Raw genomic sequence first — 17,952 nt, forward strand, 5'->3', positions numbered from 1 at the left:
TATTTACATCAATAATGCCAAATAACTTAAAAAACCCAGTACTGTAACTGGCTGATATACGTATTTTTACTATGAAGTGAAGACTTTGCGATTACTCAAAAACGGCTAAGCTGATCATGTTCGTTATAGTTTTCATTTAATGTCTTTCGTAAACTCTATATCTACGATTTTTTTCATTTTTTTAGACACATGGTTCAAAAGTTAGAGGGAGGGGGTGGGGCACAATTCTTTTTTCTTTTGGAGGGATTATTCCCGAATGTATTCACTTTATCAAAAAATGTATGTTGAATACCATTATTCCTTTTGAAAGACTATCCAACGATACCCCACACTGTAGGATAAAAGCAAAAAAAAAGTTACACCCCCAGTTTACGTGCCGGGAGGTACCCTAAACTTTTTTTTGTTTAGATTCTATTGTACGACTTTGTCGGATTTATTGATTTATATATTCATGCCAAATTGCAGCTTTATAGCACTAACGATCACGGAGCAAAGCCGAGAACGGACAGACAGACAGACAGACGGATATGGCAAAACTATAAGGGGAACCCAAGGGGAAATAGTTGACTACGGAACCCTAAAAACCCCCTCAATTAAACGGTAGACTTATAGTAGGTAGTATAAAATTAACTATATTTTCCTGTAAAACTACCTATATAGTTATTTGTGCAACGGCAATGTGTAAATAGTACATTTCTGCACGTGTATCGAACGACGTTTTTTAATACATTTGCGAAAAAATAAGAAACCAACAAGTAAGGAATTCGAAACTTTTATATTATTAATTCTGTAACATCATTGTAATACTGTCGTAAAATAAAGAAGTTGTAAAAAAATCTATTCCTTGGAAAAAAGGGGCGTGGCTAAAAGGGGCGTGGCTTGAGGCAAAAGGGACGTGGAAAAGAGGGCGTGGCAAAAAGGGCGTGACTTGGGGCAAAAAGGGGCGTGTCATAAAGGGGCGTGGCTTGGGGGTGTGTTGTTGCTAAAAAAAGTATCACTTTATGAGCAGCTGTATTAAAAAATACGTAACATCGCTGATGTCTATGTTATCTGCCTATACGTAATATAATTCAAACTAAGGTACCTACTTAAGGATGACTCACGTTAGACCGGGCCGTGTCCGGGCCGGAGCTTCCGGCGCTTACTTTTCTATGGCATGATAGGTAATCACGTGATGCTTTCCATAGAAAATGAAGCGCCGGAAGCTCCGGCCCGGACACGGCCCGGTCTAAAGTGAGTCATCCTTTATTTACTCTTTTTAGGGTTTCGTAGTCACCTAGAAAACCTTAGTTTCGCCATGGCTGTCCTGTCTGCCCGAGGCTTTGCTCCGTGATCGTTAGTGCTAGAAAGCTGCAATTTGGCTTGGATACATAAACCATGCATTCCGAAAGAACGGTAAAATAAAAATTATAAAAAAATATTTTTGGGTTAAGCAATACAAAATATATTTTTTATTTTTATTTTTTGCTTTGAGTGGCTTTGACCCAATAGTGTGGAGTATCGTTGGATAGCAGTGTTGGCCGAAACGTTAATGCAATTAACAATTAACCAGTCCAAATTGAACCGTAAACTGTAACCGTACGTTACGGTTTACTGTTCAATTTGTACTGGTTAATTGCAATTAACGTTCGGCCAACACTGTTGGATAGGTCTTTCAAAACGAATAAGGGTCTCCGAAAACTCCGTTAATATTTTCGGAATAAAGGGCCGAAAGAAAAAAATATGTGTGTGAAAACTTTTGAACCATCGGTCCAAAAATATGGAAAAATCGTGAAACGAAAGCTTAGTAAATACTTTCAATGAAAACTATAGCGAACATGATCGGCCCAGTCGTTTTGAGTTATCGAAAAAAATCTTCTTGTCTTAGTAAAAAAACATACAAAGAGCTGCAAAGTTACTCCCTTATGCTTGTGATGTACAGGATACTTACTAATAGCCCCCGTTTGGTCTATTTTGACAGAACGGTAACTACGAAACCCTACACTGAGCATGGCCCGACATGCTCTTGGCTGATTTTTTCAGAAAATATACTTAGGTAGTTATAAACACAGTCGGTTACAATTCGTTAGAGATCAGACGAAACTTTTCTTTATTGACTGTGGCTTTGCGGGTGCTGCGCGGCTGCGGCGAGTCAGACTGTCCAGCGCGCGTAGCCAACGTGCCAATCGTTAACGCTCCGTATTAGCATATCGTAGTCATCTCTCTTTATCACTCTTCCCCACTAGTGCGACAGTGAGAGTTGCGTTTCGTTCGCTACGGAGCGTTAACGATTGGACGTTGGCTACGCACCCAGAGCTGGTGTGCCGTCTGGTACGACTGTTTGTCCCTGACGTTCCTAGGATAGGTCTCAGGCCCCGCCGACGCGACATTGGCAGAGCTGGCGGCTCGCACTGTGTCGCGTAGGAACTCGCCACGATAAATTCACCCCGCGCCGCATCGCTTCGCTTCGCGTTCGCGTGTTGTTCGCCTACATAGTACGCTTTTATAAGAGGATGGATGATAGTTGTTCAACTCTAATAATTTATATACTTAGTCTTATAAATGTATCATAATACTGTAATTTTAATGTAACTAACTTTCATGGCGCATTGGACAATGTAAACGTGTTTTCAATAAATAATAATAAATAAATATAGGTATAGGTACGCATAAAAAGTGACTAAAACATAACTATTCTTCTTCAAATGCATGAAAAATTAAAAATTAACTACTGACTGGTTACATCAAGGCGCATTTCTGAACTTTACATAAACAAAGGAGGCAGAAGGAACGTGCACCTACTGTTTTTCCAACAAATTTTAAATCAACGCAAAGTATTTATATAAAGTATTGCGTTGGGGAGAGTTGAGACAGCCCTCGTCCCGACGATCAGGTCAGACGGATAACCCCTCGACTGCTGCCGGACCTCCGTCGCAGAACTTCGCCCTACGAGATGCGACGCGCCAAGTCTATAAAGGCCACTGGCGCACACAAAAGAAACAGTCTGCCTCCGGTCACCGTCGATGATGTATATTTAACTCAAAACATCAACGCGGGACGCATTTTCTTATCATTCCAGATGTTTAGCGAAATGAACGAATAGTGTACAGTTTAGCATTTGAATATCCCTTCGTTTCGCTGGCGCATGCGTATTACACGCCTTTCTGTGATTGGTCGTGAACAGGGACTTCCGAAAGCAATATGAGTGGAACAAACAGTGTCAGTCGGTCGGCGTGCAACAGCAAAGGCAGTATGATCGTCGTGTCAAACAGATTGCCATTTATCTTGAAGAGAAATGAGAAAACCGGTGAATTGGAAAGGAAAGCCAGGTAAATAAACTATGAAACCGATAATTACTCCTTAGTGTGACGTACATGTATATTGATGTTATCTATTGAGTAGGTACCCAATTTTTATCAACTCACAATTGTATGTTAACTCAGGGCTAAGTTATACTTATTTAACAAAAAAATAAACACCTTCCGCTGTTAAAGGGCCGACCTACCAGTATGTTACTAGAAATAAATTAAGACCGGTTTTAATCGCTCGAATCATTAAATATTCCAACTCGTTTGCTCAACAATGCAAATTGTAGTAGTTAATAAATAATAAGTAAATAGGTAAATAATATGGCAACGATAATCTTAAAATAAAGTATATTAATATAATTCAGTTAGTTATGGAATTTACCATAACTTGCCATAACTTTACAATTTTCACATACACACAACGTGCGGCAGGGAGTCTCGCAGGGGGTCAGAATTCTAGAACGCTCGGTCGTTTCCATGGCCCCTTACGAGTATCCCCTCAACACTTGTTCTCGACTTTTCCCGAACGCTCCACGGAATTGATTATTTAGCAAGGAAATTTCGTGACATACCTAACTCTCGAAAAAATATACTTTATTAGGTAGGTGCGTAATTTTTACATGTTTGTGTATCAACATAGTCAGCTGTTACGGAAAGAGCCGGCATTTCGATAAGTACCGTGTAACCCGGCTAAATTCAGAAGGTGGCTCGTTTGCGATACGCAATAGTGGGTTGGTTGCTCAGTAAAAAGTCGAGTTTTGTTGTCATTTGGAAATAATGGCAGCAACCTTGTACTTGAGCAAGGTCGCCACATCCCTGGCACCTGTGTGTCTATCGTGATAATGAGGTCGCACTTATCGCCCTTTTTATAGGTACAAATCTAAATAGATACCTATACAGTGGAATCCGTTTATTATGACTCCGCTTATTATGACACCAACCGCTTACTATGACGTCATTTACTATACGAAGTTTGGTTTTCATATCCACTCACATGATTCCCATTTTAACAAAAGGTGGGGCACAGTGACATGTTATTTTCAAAAATCGATAACTTTGTTTGTACTAAAGCATTTGCAAAGATTTTCTTTTCTTTATTCAGATAAAACGAAGAAATTTATTATTACTTTAGTTATGTGCTGTTATAATAAAAATAATAATTTAAAATACACCAAGTTGACCCCAATGATATAATTTCAGATTTTTAGTAGAAAACTATTTTTCATAAAAAATCTAAAGCGATAACGATAACATATCTATTTTGTGTACTCAATTTAAAGACAACTTAAGAGCTTTCAAATGATAATAAAAAATCTGATAGCTTTCCTACAAAAATGCTGAGTATAAGTAGTTCAATTTCCGATAACAAATTTAAAAAATATTTGTTACATAAAAAATAATTTATAGTAAATAGATTTTTCACCTACCTACGCCCACGCCCATGTGACGGTAGCGAAACGGCCAAGCCACATATTTTGACTAAGGTGTAGAGTTTGTGAAGTTAGGGCCTGTAGAGTTAGAAGCTTGGCTCTACAAAAGATCTGATAACTTTTTGACAGTGCGAGCCTTATGGTTTCGTCTTGGCAACATGTTACATGAAATGTTTTTGGTGGGATTCTATTATCTCAAACGGTTCGATGTACCTAATTCCTTAAATGTTCCGTTTCGGTCCTACCTTAGGTAGGTACTTACTACCTACTGAACAGTGAACACCAAGATTGCCAAAAACGGACGCTTATTACATTGGCATTGCTAAAAATAAAAGTGTAAAGTTAAGAAATATCGTATAACTGAAAAATTCTTGGACTCGTATCATCAGCTCAACAACTTCGTTTACACTACACAATTACATTAATAACTAGCTGGCCTTGTCCTCGCAACTTGCAACTATTTTATATCTCACGGGTCATTGACTTGCTCCTATTTATATGTATCGTGTGCAGTTTACAAATCGTCGTTTTGATCGTAAGACCGTGACCTACCTATTATTAAGGCTAACGTGTCGTTACACTCGTTACAGCTAAAATAAGATAAAAAGGGAGGTTATAAATACTTTTTTTTTTAAGTTTTGTCGAGGGAATTAGATGGTACCTAGGTCTTATTAAAAAAGCAAATATCGTTCCCGAAAGTCGAGGTTACCATTGAAGTAGATTACTTTTAATTTGGATAGGTATTTAGCATCGTATAGGTCCTGTAGATATTTTATATTTGTTGTTGTTCGACTTGCCGGAGGCACCGCCGTGCCCCTAAATAGCGTTTTCTCAAACATTCAATGAAATGTCGTCATTACGTGCGTTATAAGTTATAACTTATAACAGGCTTCAAAGTATCACGTTTCGGGCGGAGCAACTCGAGAGGAAAGGAATTTCATAGAAAATTGAAGGCCTAGGCCGTTTTTTTTTTAATTTTAATGTAAACATGGCGTCTGTGTTCATGAACAGGCTAAACAGCTAGCTAAATTATATTTTTTACAAGTTGCAATGTACCTCATGTATGTATGTACGGGTCAAATCTTGCAAGTTAAATTTGACCCACTCTCCGACTTCTAATGAAGCTGAAAATTTGCATACATATGGAAGTCGGGTGACAATATTATGGTACCATCGAGCTGATCTGATGATGGATGGACACAGGAGGTGGCCATAGGAACTCTGTGATAAAACTACGAAACCTAATTGTACTTGGGGTTTTTAGAATTGTCTCGATGAGTATTAGTTACCTGTGGCAAGAAAAGTACAGTCAGCGATAAAAGCTTGTACCAAAAATTAAATTTTGCCAAAAACTTATTTAAAGTCAGTTTAAATTAAATCCATTTAAAACGATTACGGGAGCACTCAATCTCGAAATTTAGTGAAACCAAAGATGTGAAACATAATGTTTAGCGGGCCGCAACTTGGTCGCCCGGCAACCCCTGCTTACTTCACGGCCTCTGTAGTAGTAATGTACTATTTCATTACCGTTTTAGCGATTACTGCAAATGCGTAATCCTGTTATGAATTACTCTGTATTTTTTTAATGGTAAACAAAAAGGTAAAATTATTGGAAAAAGATAAGTTTTTGTATTTCCACCATATAAACATTTATATTTATGAACTTAATTACCACGTAGGTCAAATATCCTTCAAATATTATCTGTTCTAGGTGTTTGATAATATTCCTTAAATATTTGGGATATTAAGGTTCGTAGAACTACAGTTTTCATTGAACGTTTACAATTTGCAATAATTACTAAATCTTGCATCACAATCTGCGTGAAATAACCGATTATATATTTTTTTCTTTGTTTACCTAATGATAAGCCTATTGCTCTTAATAGACAACTATATGTATATAAGCTGCCCTCTCTGTCTATTGAGAAATGTAAAAATTTAACAATATTATCAAGAGGACTACATGATTGACATCCGAATAATTAGTTAATTGAGTTTACTTCATGACGTTAGGTTCACATAAAAAAATCGTAAGTATTATGCAACTGTAGGGTAAACTACCCAGTTATCGGCAACTATTTTTGTACGATAGTCACCACTGTTGCCTTAAGAGTCCCCGGCAAGCTCGGCCGAATTTCACCTTCCCATATAAACGGACTTTCGTTTTCATTCTACATGTTGGATTGTAATGAGACTTTGCACATACAATGACATGAGGTATATCTAGGTCTGTAATTAGTTTATATAGCTCCAGTTTATAAAACAAACGAAATAGAGCAAAAACAAGTTTTGTATGAAAAACTTAAATTCGCTGTATTTTTTTAACTATGGTATCTGAAGCTACATAAACTAATTTCAGACATAAATATACCTTATCCTATTGTAAGTACAAAGTTTTAGAGCAATCTAGCTAGTCGTTTTAAAATGAAAGCGTAACTACGTTTGTATGGAGAACCGAGCTTGCCGGGGACCCTTAAAATATGGTGGAATGTGCCAACCATTAGTAGAGTTCCAGGAAAACCTACAATACAATACAAATACTCTTTATTGCACACCTTTGTTGCTCCTTATTACAGAAAACAATACAAATTATACAGAAAAGAAGAGGTTAAACACCAGGCGGTCTTATCGCTAAGCGATCTCTTCCAGACAACCTTTAGGTGGCGGAAATTAATACATTTATGTCATGTCAGTAGGTGTTACAGATTCAATGAAAGAACTAGCACAGAAAAAACACAAAACAAAACAATATACTTACCATACATGTAAATAAAAATAAAATAAAATAGTGGATTTTCTTATTGGGCAAAGAGGATATAATAGGATAGAGCGGTACTGTCGTAGTAAATTTTGTAGCTACAGTAAATTCACTGCCATCTATCGACACACGATTGAAACTAAAAATAAAAATATCAAAAAAATGTAATGGATAAATGATTTTGTTATTTGCAATATTTGCATTGATTATTTTTATATTATTTTGAACCATGTTATTTCACTGATTGCGTAAAATTTGTTAAATAACAAACGAAACCGTCAACGCCATCTATACGAGAGTAGGCCAAAGGTAGTGGCGCCATCTGATCGAGAATCAAATTTTCTTGATTTTCGAGGAACGTTTTTTTCCTTAGACTGTATCCATCTATTACGGAGTTATATCTATCTTTGTTTTTGGGTCAGTTAGGGCAGCTACCAGATCCCGTGCTGCTTCGCGAAAATGGTGTTGCCTCAGAAGACCTTCCCTCAATTTCAAATTAATAAAGATAGGCGTTTTTAGTTTATGCCAATCGATCCCATTCCTATCGAGGATCAAAAGCTTGTATGGAACAAAAAAAAAAGTTTCCGGCTAGAAAAGCCGCAAATCGAGGAAAACTTTTCCCATACAATTTGTATGAAAATGAAAACTTTTATTTCTTACAGTATTTTTTTATGCTAATCAATTCCATTTCTATCCAGTATCAATAGATTCCTAGGGGTCAACTTACTGTAATGTATAAAAAGCCACCATGCATTTACTATGGAGAAAAAGTAAAATTTTATTCACAATTTTCTATCTCGCCCATCAGTCCTACAGTAATGTCTTCATACAGGATTATGGTCCTTAAATGTAACAGGACTGATGGGCGAGATAGAAAGATGCGAGTAAAATTTCACGTTTTTCTTCAATTTGTGACTCGCTACGCTCGTGGTTCAATTTTGGAATCTTTCGCTTACTCTGGTATCAATATTAGCACGAGCGGTTAAGCAACAACTTTGCCTCCTTGTAAAACAAATGACTATTTTCTAGTTTTTATTTTATCAGTTTGTCGGTATGATTGATTTGCCAAATTGCACAACAGCTTTCTAGCACTAACGATCACGGAGCAAAGCCTCGGACGGACGGACAGACAGACGGACATGGCGAATTTCTAGTTTACTACGGAACCCTAATAAAAACTCAAACGATTAATTAAATACATATGTATATATAAGTAAACTGATTATCAAACGGGTCTAGTAAATATTGTTTTTTACAAAATACGTGAATTCTTAAATAATAAGTAGTTGGTTTACTTATTTAATGTGGTTAAATATAATTTTTCTTATTTTTTTAATAATTAATTTTGGTTGACAGTGCGGGTGGCCTGGTGACTGCGGTGGCCCCGGTGGTTATCCGCTGCAGCGGACTATGGGTGGGCTGGCCTGGCATCCATCTAGAGGATCCCAACGAAAAGATCCCCGAGTCGGATCCCAATGACAAGACTCCTACCGCTGGATTGCTTTCAAAAAAGGTAAACTTTTGGATTAGGTATGTTATGTAAAATTGTACATATTGGCACAGTGCTAAGTGCATAGTGGGAGTGGGAGTAAGTAAAGCGATCGCAGCGCATAAGGTGGTAAAAATAGGCAACTAACGGAAGTATATAAGTTATATGGCTCGAAATGGAACTTTAATTTACGATTACTCCTGAGATATTCATTTGAATTGTATGGTGTAAGGACTGTAGGTGGTGTAGGGACTATTGTAATTTGTATGAAATGCTTAACTACCGTATTTAATTTGATAATTATTAATACTGTATGAGAATGGGTTAGGTGTTAGGTATAATAAGTTATACACCATCTCGGACTTTTTTGTACACCAATGAAAGAGAGACAATTCCACCATACATTGTGTTGTTAAACTAGTATATCTCAAACGGATTGGGCAGCGTTTTCGATAAAAGCTCTTAGCCAGCGTGATTTTATTCTTAATTCATTAGCAAATATCGTCATATTTCAACCAATTTCAACCTTTCTTAAGAATCTTTCTATTCATAGGTAAAAACCGCATAAAAATCCGTTCAGTATTTTTCACTGAAATTATTACGATTTACTTGCTTCTCGCTTAAAATTTGTGACAAAATACAGGCCTATAAATAGTTGCAACCGCTGTGTGGCGCTTTCGTCGTGCTCGGTCCCAATACTAGAGGGGTTATCGTACATAAGTTTCGAAATCGTAGATGAAAGGCCAGGATTACACTTGTAAGTTTTACTTACAAGTGTAATCCTACCTAATCCTACCTAAGTGTTAATCCTGGCCAAAGACACCCATTTCTGTCGAGGTAGTTTGCCAATAGTCTGAGACTGAAATGGTGCCTTTCACCCGAGTTATAAACACTCTACTTTTCATTTCGAATACGAGAAAAGTAAAATACATGAGCATTTTAAAAAACACGGCTAAGTATAAACTTCAGTAGTATTTCTTGAGGGTACTTTCAATTAACAAGTTAGGTAAAAATATTGTTATTTATGGAATGTGGAGGTAATTATCACAATGAAAATTGTACAACAAATCCATTTAAGACCAAAATTTTTATCGCTTACTTATCGTAAAAAAAAAGAAAAAACGTACTTAGAAAGTACAGTGCTCTAGAGCAGAAACACGACCACTTTCAGAGCATGAGAAAAGCTCATTGATTCGAGCCGGGGTTTCAACCCGCACCCTGCGCACGCTCTTACCGCTAGCGCTAGGCTTTCAGCGCTGTCATCAAAATAAATAAATAAATAATCGAGTAACATTCCTCCAAAAATATTATTTACGAAAACCTTTTCCAAACCCTTATTTTCCGATCAAAAAAGTTTTCTTAAGCTATAAAAGGTTTTCAGAAATATATATCTACGGACATACGGAGAAATGATGCGCTGGTGGCCTAGCGGTAAGAGCGTGCGACTTTCAATCCGGAGGTCGCGGGTTCAAACCCCCGGCTCGTACCAATGAGTTTTTCGGAACTTATGTACGGAATATCATTTGATATTCGCTTTTCGGTGAAGGAAAACATCGTGAGGAAACCGGACTAATCCTAACAAGGCCTAGTTTTCCCCTCTGGGTTGGAAGGTCAGATGGCAATCGCTTTCGTAAAAACTAGTGCCTACGCCAATTCTTAGGATTAGTTGTCAAGCGGACCCGAGGCTCCCATGAGCCGTGGCAAAATGCCGGGATAACGCGAGGAAGATGATGATACGGAGAAATGATGCATTCGAGGAATTAGAAAATTCTGCTTTACTTAATAATAATATGAATGCATTTGTAGTAACTAGATATTAGGTGTGATTTAAATCTTTTAATAATTATTGTGCATAGATTCAAGAAAAAACCCTTTCTGTTTTTAAAATAGGGATATTGTTTAATTGAAATGAACATGCACAAGTCTGGTTAACTAAAACGCAACTGCTTGGTGAGTCAACTGGCCTTGGATCACGAGCGGCGTCCGTGGCCTGCCGAATCAGCCGCCAATTTCATGATCGGGCTGACTTTACCTCACTCCTTTGATGGACCGGCGGAAGTCGATACACTTGTTTAACAATCGTAAGGTAGACATAACGATGTCTTATTGTACCTCTACAGCTCTACCTACACTCAGTCTTTCTAAATTCTTATCAACTTATATTTTTTACAACAACATTTCCAGACTAGATTTCCATTATTGTATTTCTATTTTTAGATTTTACTGTCATTGACAAACCTACGTCGTTGGCGTAAATGACGTGATGCAGTTTTGTATTGCTTCCACTAATTATAACAAAAGTAGGTAATTATTTTAAGATACCTACTACTAACGGCGTCCTGCTAATTAGGTAATAGAGGAAGGAATGAATTGCGAGTGTTCTAGAAAGTATACTGGGCCTTGAATCCGATTAAACGTTAGTAAGTGTACCTACCCTATACACGTCTAAGGGAAATTTCTACTAGGGAACATCTATACGTTTCCACTGTTAATAATGATGCAGCGGAAAAAAGTAGTTAGGTACTGTCTATTAATCTACAAAGCTCGATATAATAATATTATTGTTTAATTAATTTATCTTTCTATTTTATTACACGCCTAATAGGTAAATAGCAGCGTCGTTATTGTAATTGAGTATTTTATTGTTTTATGTACATTCACATAAGCCGTAAAGGCACTAATACTTGATGAATGGATGCAAACTTGTGAACTGAACCGAAGTGATAAATGATAATTACAATAACAATGCCCTTTCATCGTATGAACATCTGTGCCATTTACTATTCGAGTATACCTATTGCAGATATGTAAACTAAAGAACAAGTACGTACATATGCTTAAAGGACAAGTGTACGCTTTCGCTACTGGCGAAGTGCCTAAATCCATTTAAGCCCATCATTGCGCATGAGGTGGCGTAAATTTGGTGTGCGGAAACGAATTTCATAATATGATTTATCATCTGTCCAATTGTCCTATAACCAAATAATGGTTCCTGAAAGGAGCCAGGCAACACCACTTAACCTAAGCTACGTGATAGGAGAAAGCTTTATAATAGCCTTAACCCACCCACAACGTTCTTCTCACTCTTCTCAGATCGTACCCATCCACGCGGAGCCGAAGCTCTTTGACAGCTACTACAATGGGTGCTGCAACGGCACCTTCTGGCCCTTGTTCCATTCCATGCCAGACCGCGCCACCTTCATTGCAGACCACTGGAAAGCTTACATCAAGTGCAATGAAGAATTCGCCGAGAAGACCATTCATGCGCTGCGGCTGCTGAAGCAGAGCAATGAGAGGAACGGTTCTCCGCCCATTGTGTGGGTTCATGACTACCATCTCATGTTGGCTGCTAATTGGATCAGACAGGTTGGCACACCTAACGTCATATCATCCATTGGTGTTATTTTTATTACCATTTTTACTTGTACAATGTCCTCAATATGCTGTGGCCTTGGGTGTTAAGTAATGTGTTGTTTTTTTACAGCTAGCTGAAGAAAATGATCTCCCCTGCAAGTTAGCATTTTTCTTACACATACCTTTCCCTCCATGGGATATTTTCAGGCTGTTTCCGTGGTCTGATGAAGTTTTACAGGGAATTTTGGGTAAGTGTGAAGAAATTCCGATATTTTCACATTCAGATAAACTCCGGAGTGCATAATGGCGACACCGCCGACCCGCCTTCCAGAGGGCCCTTCTATCTGGCCCTAGCATCTGTGCTTGCCTTTACCGGGCCGGTCAGAGTGGAGTCGCAAGAGCGGAATCTATGTTCCAGGTTGGAAGTAATGGAAAAGTAAAATGTCATAACACCGGCGGTCTGCTGAACAGATTACCGCGCGGGATATGGTAACCGCAGACTCGCCTCTCGACAACCTCACAGCCACTCCAAAGTGTTGCTCTGTTGTCGCACTGTACGTGCGGCCATTGCGGGGCCCACTCAATGAGTTGGCGAGTCATCACCTGCCTTTCACAATTATGGGACACCTTAGTTAGTGACACCACAAAAGTGCTGCACTGCAATAGTCTATGCACCTGGCGGTTCCAGACAATCTTTGGGTAGCAGGAAACAATAACTTACAACAATGAACGGGTAGTGCCAATATGAGACTACGTAGATATTAGAACACATAATATTACAATATCATAAAATATTACGCATAAAAAAACATTCATAAATGCATAAAATATTCAAATAATACTGACACTGCATACTGATGTGATGATAAAACTTACGTGATGTCATGTTTTTTTACAGGTTGCGATATGGTGGGATTCCATATAACAGACTACTGTTTAAATTTCATAGACTGTTGCCAAAGGAATTTGGGTTGTCGTGTAGACAGAAAAAATCTGCTAGTCGAATTGGGAGGCCGTACCATTTGCATTCGCCCCCTACCCATTGGCGTGCCATTCGACAGATTCGTTCAGTTGGCACAAAATGCAAAACCAGTGCTCTCTACAAGCCAAAAAGTGATATTAGGAGTCGATAGACTGGATTATACCAAAGGATTAGTGCACAGACTCAAAGCCTTTGAAAGGTTACTAGAGAAGCATCCCGAACACATCGAAAAGGTGGTTTTGCTCCAAATCTCAGTTCCTTCAAGGACTGACGTAAAGGAATATCAAGATTTAAAAGAAGAAATGGATCAATTAGTTGGAAGAATCAACGGCAGATTTACCACGCCTAACTGGTCCCCTATTAGGTAAGTTTTTCTAGTCTGTCTCATATATTAACCTTTAACTGACGACCTGATCACAGACGTCATGATTTTCTCTTTGATTTGTTAGGGTTCCGTACCTCAAAAGGAAAAACGGAACCCTTATAGGATCACTCGTGCGTCTGTCTGTCTGTCCGTCTGTCACAGCCTATTTTCTCCGAAACTACTGGACCAATTAAGTTGAAACTTGGTATACATATGTAAGTTTGTGACCCAAAGACGGACATGTAACGTAAACAAAAGAATTTTAAACATGGGGGCCACTTTTGGGGGGTAAATGAGAAAATTAAAAAATAAAGTTTTTCAAACTATATCGTGTTACATACCAAATGAAAGAGCTCATTGTGAGAATCTCAAATATTTTTTTTTTTATAATTTTAGGACAAACAATTTAGAAGTTATTCAAGAAAATAGGCAAAAAATGACCATTCCCCCTTTATCTCCGAAACTACTGGGTCTAAAATTTTGAAAAAATTACACAAAATAATCATAATAATCATCATAATATCGTTTATTGCACCATGGTAAAAAGTTGTTACAAAAAAATACAGAGTATATAAGTATCACATGGACCCCAGAAGGGTGTTGCAAACATTTTCTTAAGCTAAGTATTAATAAGTTTACTTACGTACTAACTTTGGAACATTAACAAGCCTTATAATAGCGGTATATCAAAATTATATTAATTACTTATGAAAAATATCATCTAGGAATTCTGTGGCTGAGTAGTATGCTTTTTCTGCAAGGAATGATTTCAACTTTTTTTCGTATGTCGCGTCTCTTTCCTCTGCTTTTATATGGTTTGGGATGTGATTATAATATTTTACTGCTGCATAATGAGGGCTTTTCCGATATATTTCTAGATTTGGGACAGGTTGCTCAAGCTTATATTTTAGTCTTTTGTTTGGTAGCTCTCTGAATAAGTTAATATTTTTCCTTACATACATGCCCAATTCAAAAATATATATAGATGGTAGAGTAAGTATGCCAAGTTTAATAAAATGAGGTTTGCAACTATCCCTATTTCGAATTCCCATTAATACACGAATGCATTTTTTTTGCATCACAAATAAGTCGTGTGCATCAGTACTGTTACCCCATGTTAAGATCCCATATCGTAACCATGAATTTGCAAAGGCGTAGTAGGTAGTTAGAGCTGTTGTTAAATTTGTGGTTTTGCGAAGCGTAAAAAGTCCATATAGAAACTGGGATATCTTAGTTTTTGTGCATGTTATGTGTGTTTTAAAATTAATATTGTTATCAAGGGTAATACCTAAGAGTTTGAAATTATCTACTTCCTCAATATCTGTTCTGTTAAGTGACAGTTTTAATTGTAATGGTGTTCTTTGATATGGATAAAATTGCATTAATTTTGTTTTATTTGAGTTTATTGTGAGATTATGGTCGCGCATCCACTGGTTAATATTATTTAAGGTATGAGCGAGCTTTACGTTGTAGTTTTCATTTCTGTTAAAACTAAAAAGGAGGGAGACGTCATCTGCAAATAATGTACATTTGGCATCAATTTCTTTCGGTAGGTCATTAACATATAGCAGAAATAAAAGACAGCCTAAAACACTGCCCTGTGGGATTGAGCCTTTTGTTTCTGTAATGTCAGACCGAACTGTTTCTAATTCATGACTGGATGGATTTAGGTAGTCTATCTGAACAAGCTGCGTTCGGTTTTCCAGGTAAGATTTGAACCAGTTATAAGCTATGCCTCTAATTCCTGACCCGTATAGCTTATTTAGCATAATCTCATGAGAAACTTTATCATATGCTTTTGTAAGATCTAAGAGTAATCCGACGGCCAGGCGTTTGTTATTTATGGTTTCCGTGATTTCTTGTGTGTAGTTGGTTAGGGCAAGGGCAGTTGAACGATTTTTTCTAAAGCCATATTGTCTGTCGTCCAGTACCTCATTTTTTTCCAGAAAATTGTAGACACGGTTGCACATACATTTTTCGAATATTTTAGAAAGGGTGGGTAAGAGAGCTATGGGCCGATAGTTGTTAGTGTCCAGAGTACTACCTTTTTTATGTATAGGTTTTATAATTGATATTTTAAGTTGCTGTGGGAACACCCCTTCATTAAAAGACTGATTAATTAATATACACAGTGGTGTTGCAAGTTCGGTGGCACACAATCTGATTAATGTTGAAGGGATATCGTCAATTCCTGTGCTATGTGTGTTTTTAAGTCCGCGTATAAGTTTAAAAACCTCAAGCTCTGAGACAGGATACAAGAACATAGATGTAGTAACTGGAGTGCGAACTGGACGACCACGTGGGGCGACTTGAGGATTGTCGTCGTGAGTATCTTGACTATGGTAAACTGAAGCAAAGAAATTATTGAAGGTATTTGCTATGAGGTTAGGGTTATCTGTTGTAATATTTTGTGACTTGACCGTAATTTTTAGGTTTTTCTTCACTTTTACATTATTTTTTAAGTTATTTATAATTTTCCACATTGTAGCCGTTTTATTGACTGATTTTTGCATTTCATGTATGTAGTTTAATCTTTTTGATTTTAGTACCGTCTTTTTCAAAATGCTTGTGTATTGCTTGTAATGTGTTTTAAGAATGGAGCTATTTGATTTACAAGCATGTATTTTTAATAATCTTTTATTTTTACAAGATATTTTAAGTCCTCGGGTAAGCCATGTTTTTTTTTGTTTTCTTTTAACAGTTAGGCGTGTAATGGGGATTGTATCGTTTAATATTTTGCTTAAAATTTCGGCTAAAGTATTGTAGTTATCATTTATATTATTACAGGTAAGTACTTGGGTCCAGTTGATTTTTAAGAGTTCATTTTTAAACGACAATTGGTTTTCCAGATTATGGATTCTTTTATGTGTTATATAAGATTTATTCGGTCTGTTTATGTCCTTGTACGATTGAATCTGAAATTTGCAAATAATGCTTGTGTGATCGGATAGCCCGTAGTCTTTGATTAAAGTATCGTACGAATTATTGTTAGTAAAAACCAGATCGATACAAGTGGCAGAGTTCAATGTTGTTCGCGTTGGTTCTTTGATTATTTCTAGCAGATTAAGAGTCAGCATAAGATCAGAAAGCCGGCGAGAATATTTAGATTTTTGTTGCATATTAATGTTGAAATCACCCCCTATCACAATATTTTTATTCTGTTCTTTGTGTTTAATATTTTCTAATATGGTTTCCATACAGTTAAAAAATATTTCAATATTTCTATTAGGTCTATAGATGCATAAAAGTATAGTGTTTAGCTTGGGTAATTCAATACAACAGCATTCGAATACAAATTCAGTCGATAATTTGTTAATGTCATTCCTTACAACGTATTCTATTCCATTTCGAACCAAAATGCAAGTTCCTCCTCCACTGTGTTCGCTTCGGCTAAAATCTGTGGCTACCTCATATTCCGGTATATCAACTAGATCAAGTTGTAATGACTTCATCCAGGTTTCCGTTAAGCAAAGCGCATCAAAGCAAGATCTTTACCTATAGATTACAGGAAAACCTATTAGAAATTGCAGTCAAGCGTGAGTCGGACTTAATTACTTAGTTTTTTATCCGACCCCTACGGGTTTTTTAATGACATTTTACTCACGTATCACATAAAAACGCATTGTTTAAATTGTGTAATGTACGGAACCCTTGGAACGCGAGTCCGACTCGCACTTGGCCGGTTTTTAATTTTTAAATTGATATTGTGAATAGCTCTCGTTTATTGTACCTTCCTCTTTTGTGATTATCTAGCATCCCTTCGATGCCAGCAGTCAAACTTGTACACAATAATGCCCGAAACCGGGTCATTGACGTCTCGCAGTCGTCACGTCGGTGTTCTTGTACTAAAACTTTGTAATACACGTACAAATATTTCAGTCAAATGTTTCTATTAAAATACGCATCCTGCAGTGTCATTCTTTGTCACCTTCCTCTAAATGAACTGATCTAGCCTCCCTGAGATGCTGGAGGTGAAACTAACGCACATAAATTCGTAAAAGTCATCGACGTCTTACAGACGCCACCACGGTGATAGGCTAAAAAGTAGAAAATCCTTTCCAATAACAGCCTTAATGGCTATTTATTTACGACTTAGTGTTATTTTTATGGGGAGTCGAGTGATAAAAACAGTTGGAAAGAAGCTTGTGTCCACGTGTGGACTCTGCACTTTGGGCTCTCTAACCTCTCGATATCCCTATATACCATGGTATAATAATATACTCCGCCTGGTACTCTCGTCCGAGACTCGCGAACCACGTGACTGACACAAGCCTACGTCATCGTGAAC

General features: G+C 37.3%; 1 protein-coding gene across 1 annotated transcript in view; it reads left to right on the forward strand.

The window, feature by feature from the left end:
- Positions 1-2,892: 2,892 nt before the first annotated feature.
- LOC134743551 (uncharacterized) overlaps positions 2,893-17,952 on the forward strand; it is a 28,539-nt gene continuing 13,479 nt past the window's right edge. The window contains exons 1-5 of the mRNA XM_063677056.1: positions 2,893-3,308; positions 8,832-8,988; positions 12,058-12,330; positions 12,449-12,566; positions 13,217-13,664. Coding sequence (XP_063533126.1) covers positions 3,181-3,308; positions 8,832-8,988; positions 12,058-12,330; positions 12,449-12,566; positions 13,217-13,664 — 1,124 coding nt within the window. The 5' untranslated portion in view covers positions 2,893-3,180. The remainder of the gene's footprint in view (positions 3,309-8,831; positions 8,989-12,057; positions 12,331-12,448; positions 12,567-13,216; positions 13,665-17,952) is intronic.

This window comes from Cydia strobilella, chromosome 1, assembly GCF_947568885.1.
Source record: "Cydia strobilella chromosome 1, ilCydStro3.1, whole genome shotgun sequence".
NCBI lineage: Eukaryota > Metazoa > Arthropoda > Insecta > Lepidoptera > Tortricidae > Cydia > Cydia strobilella.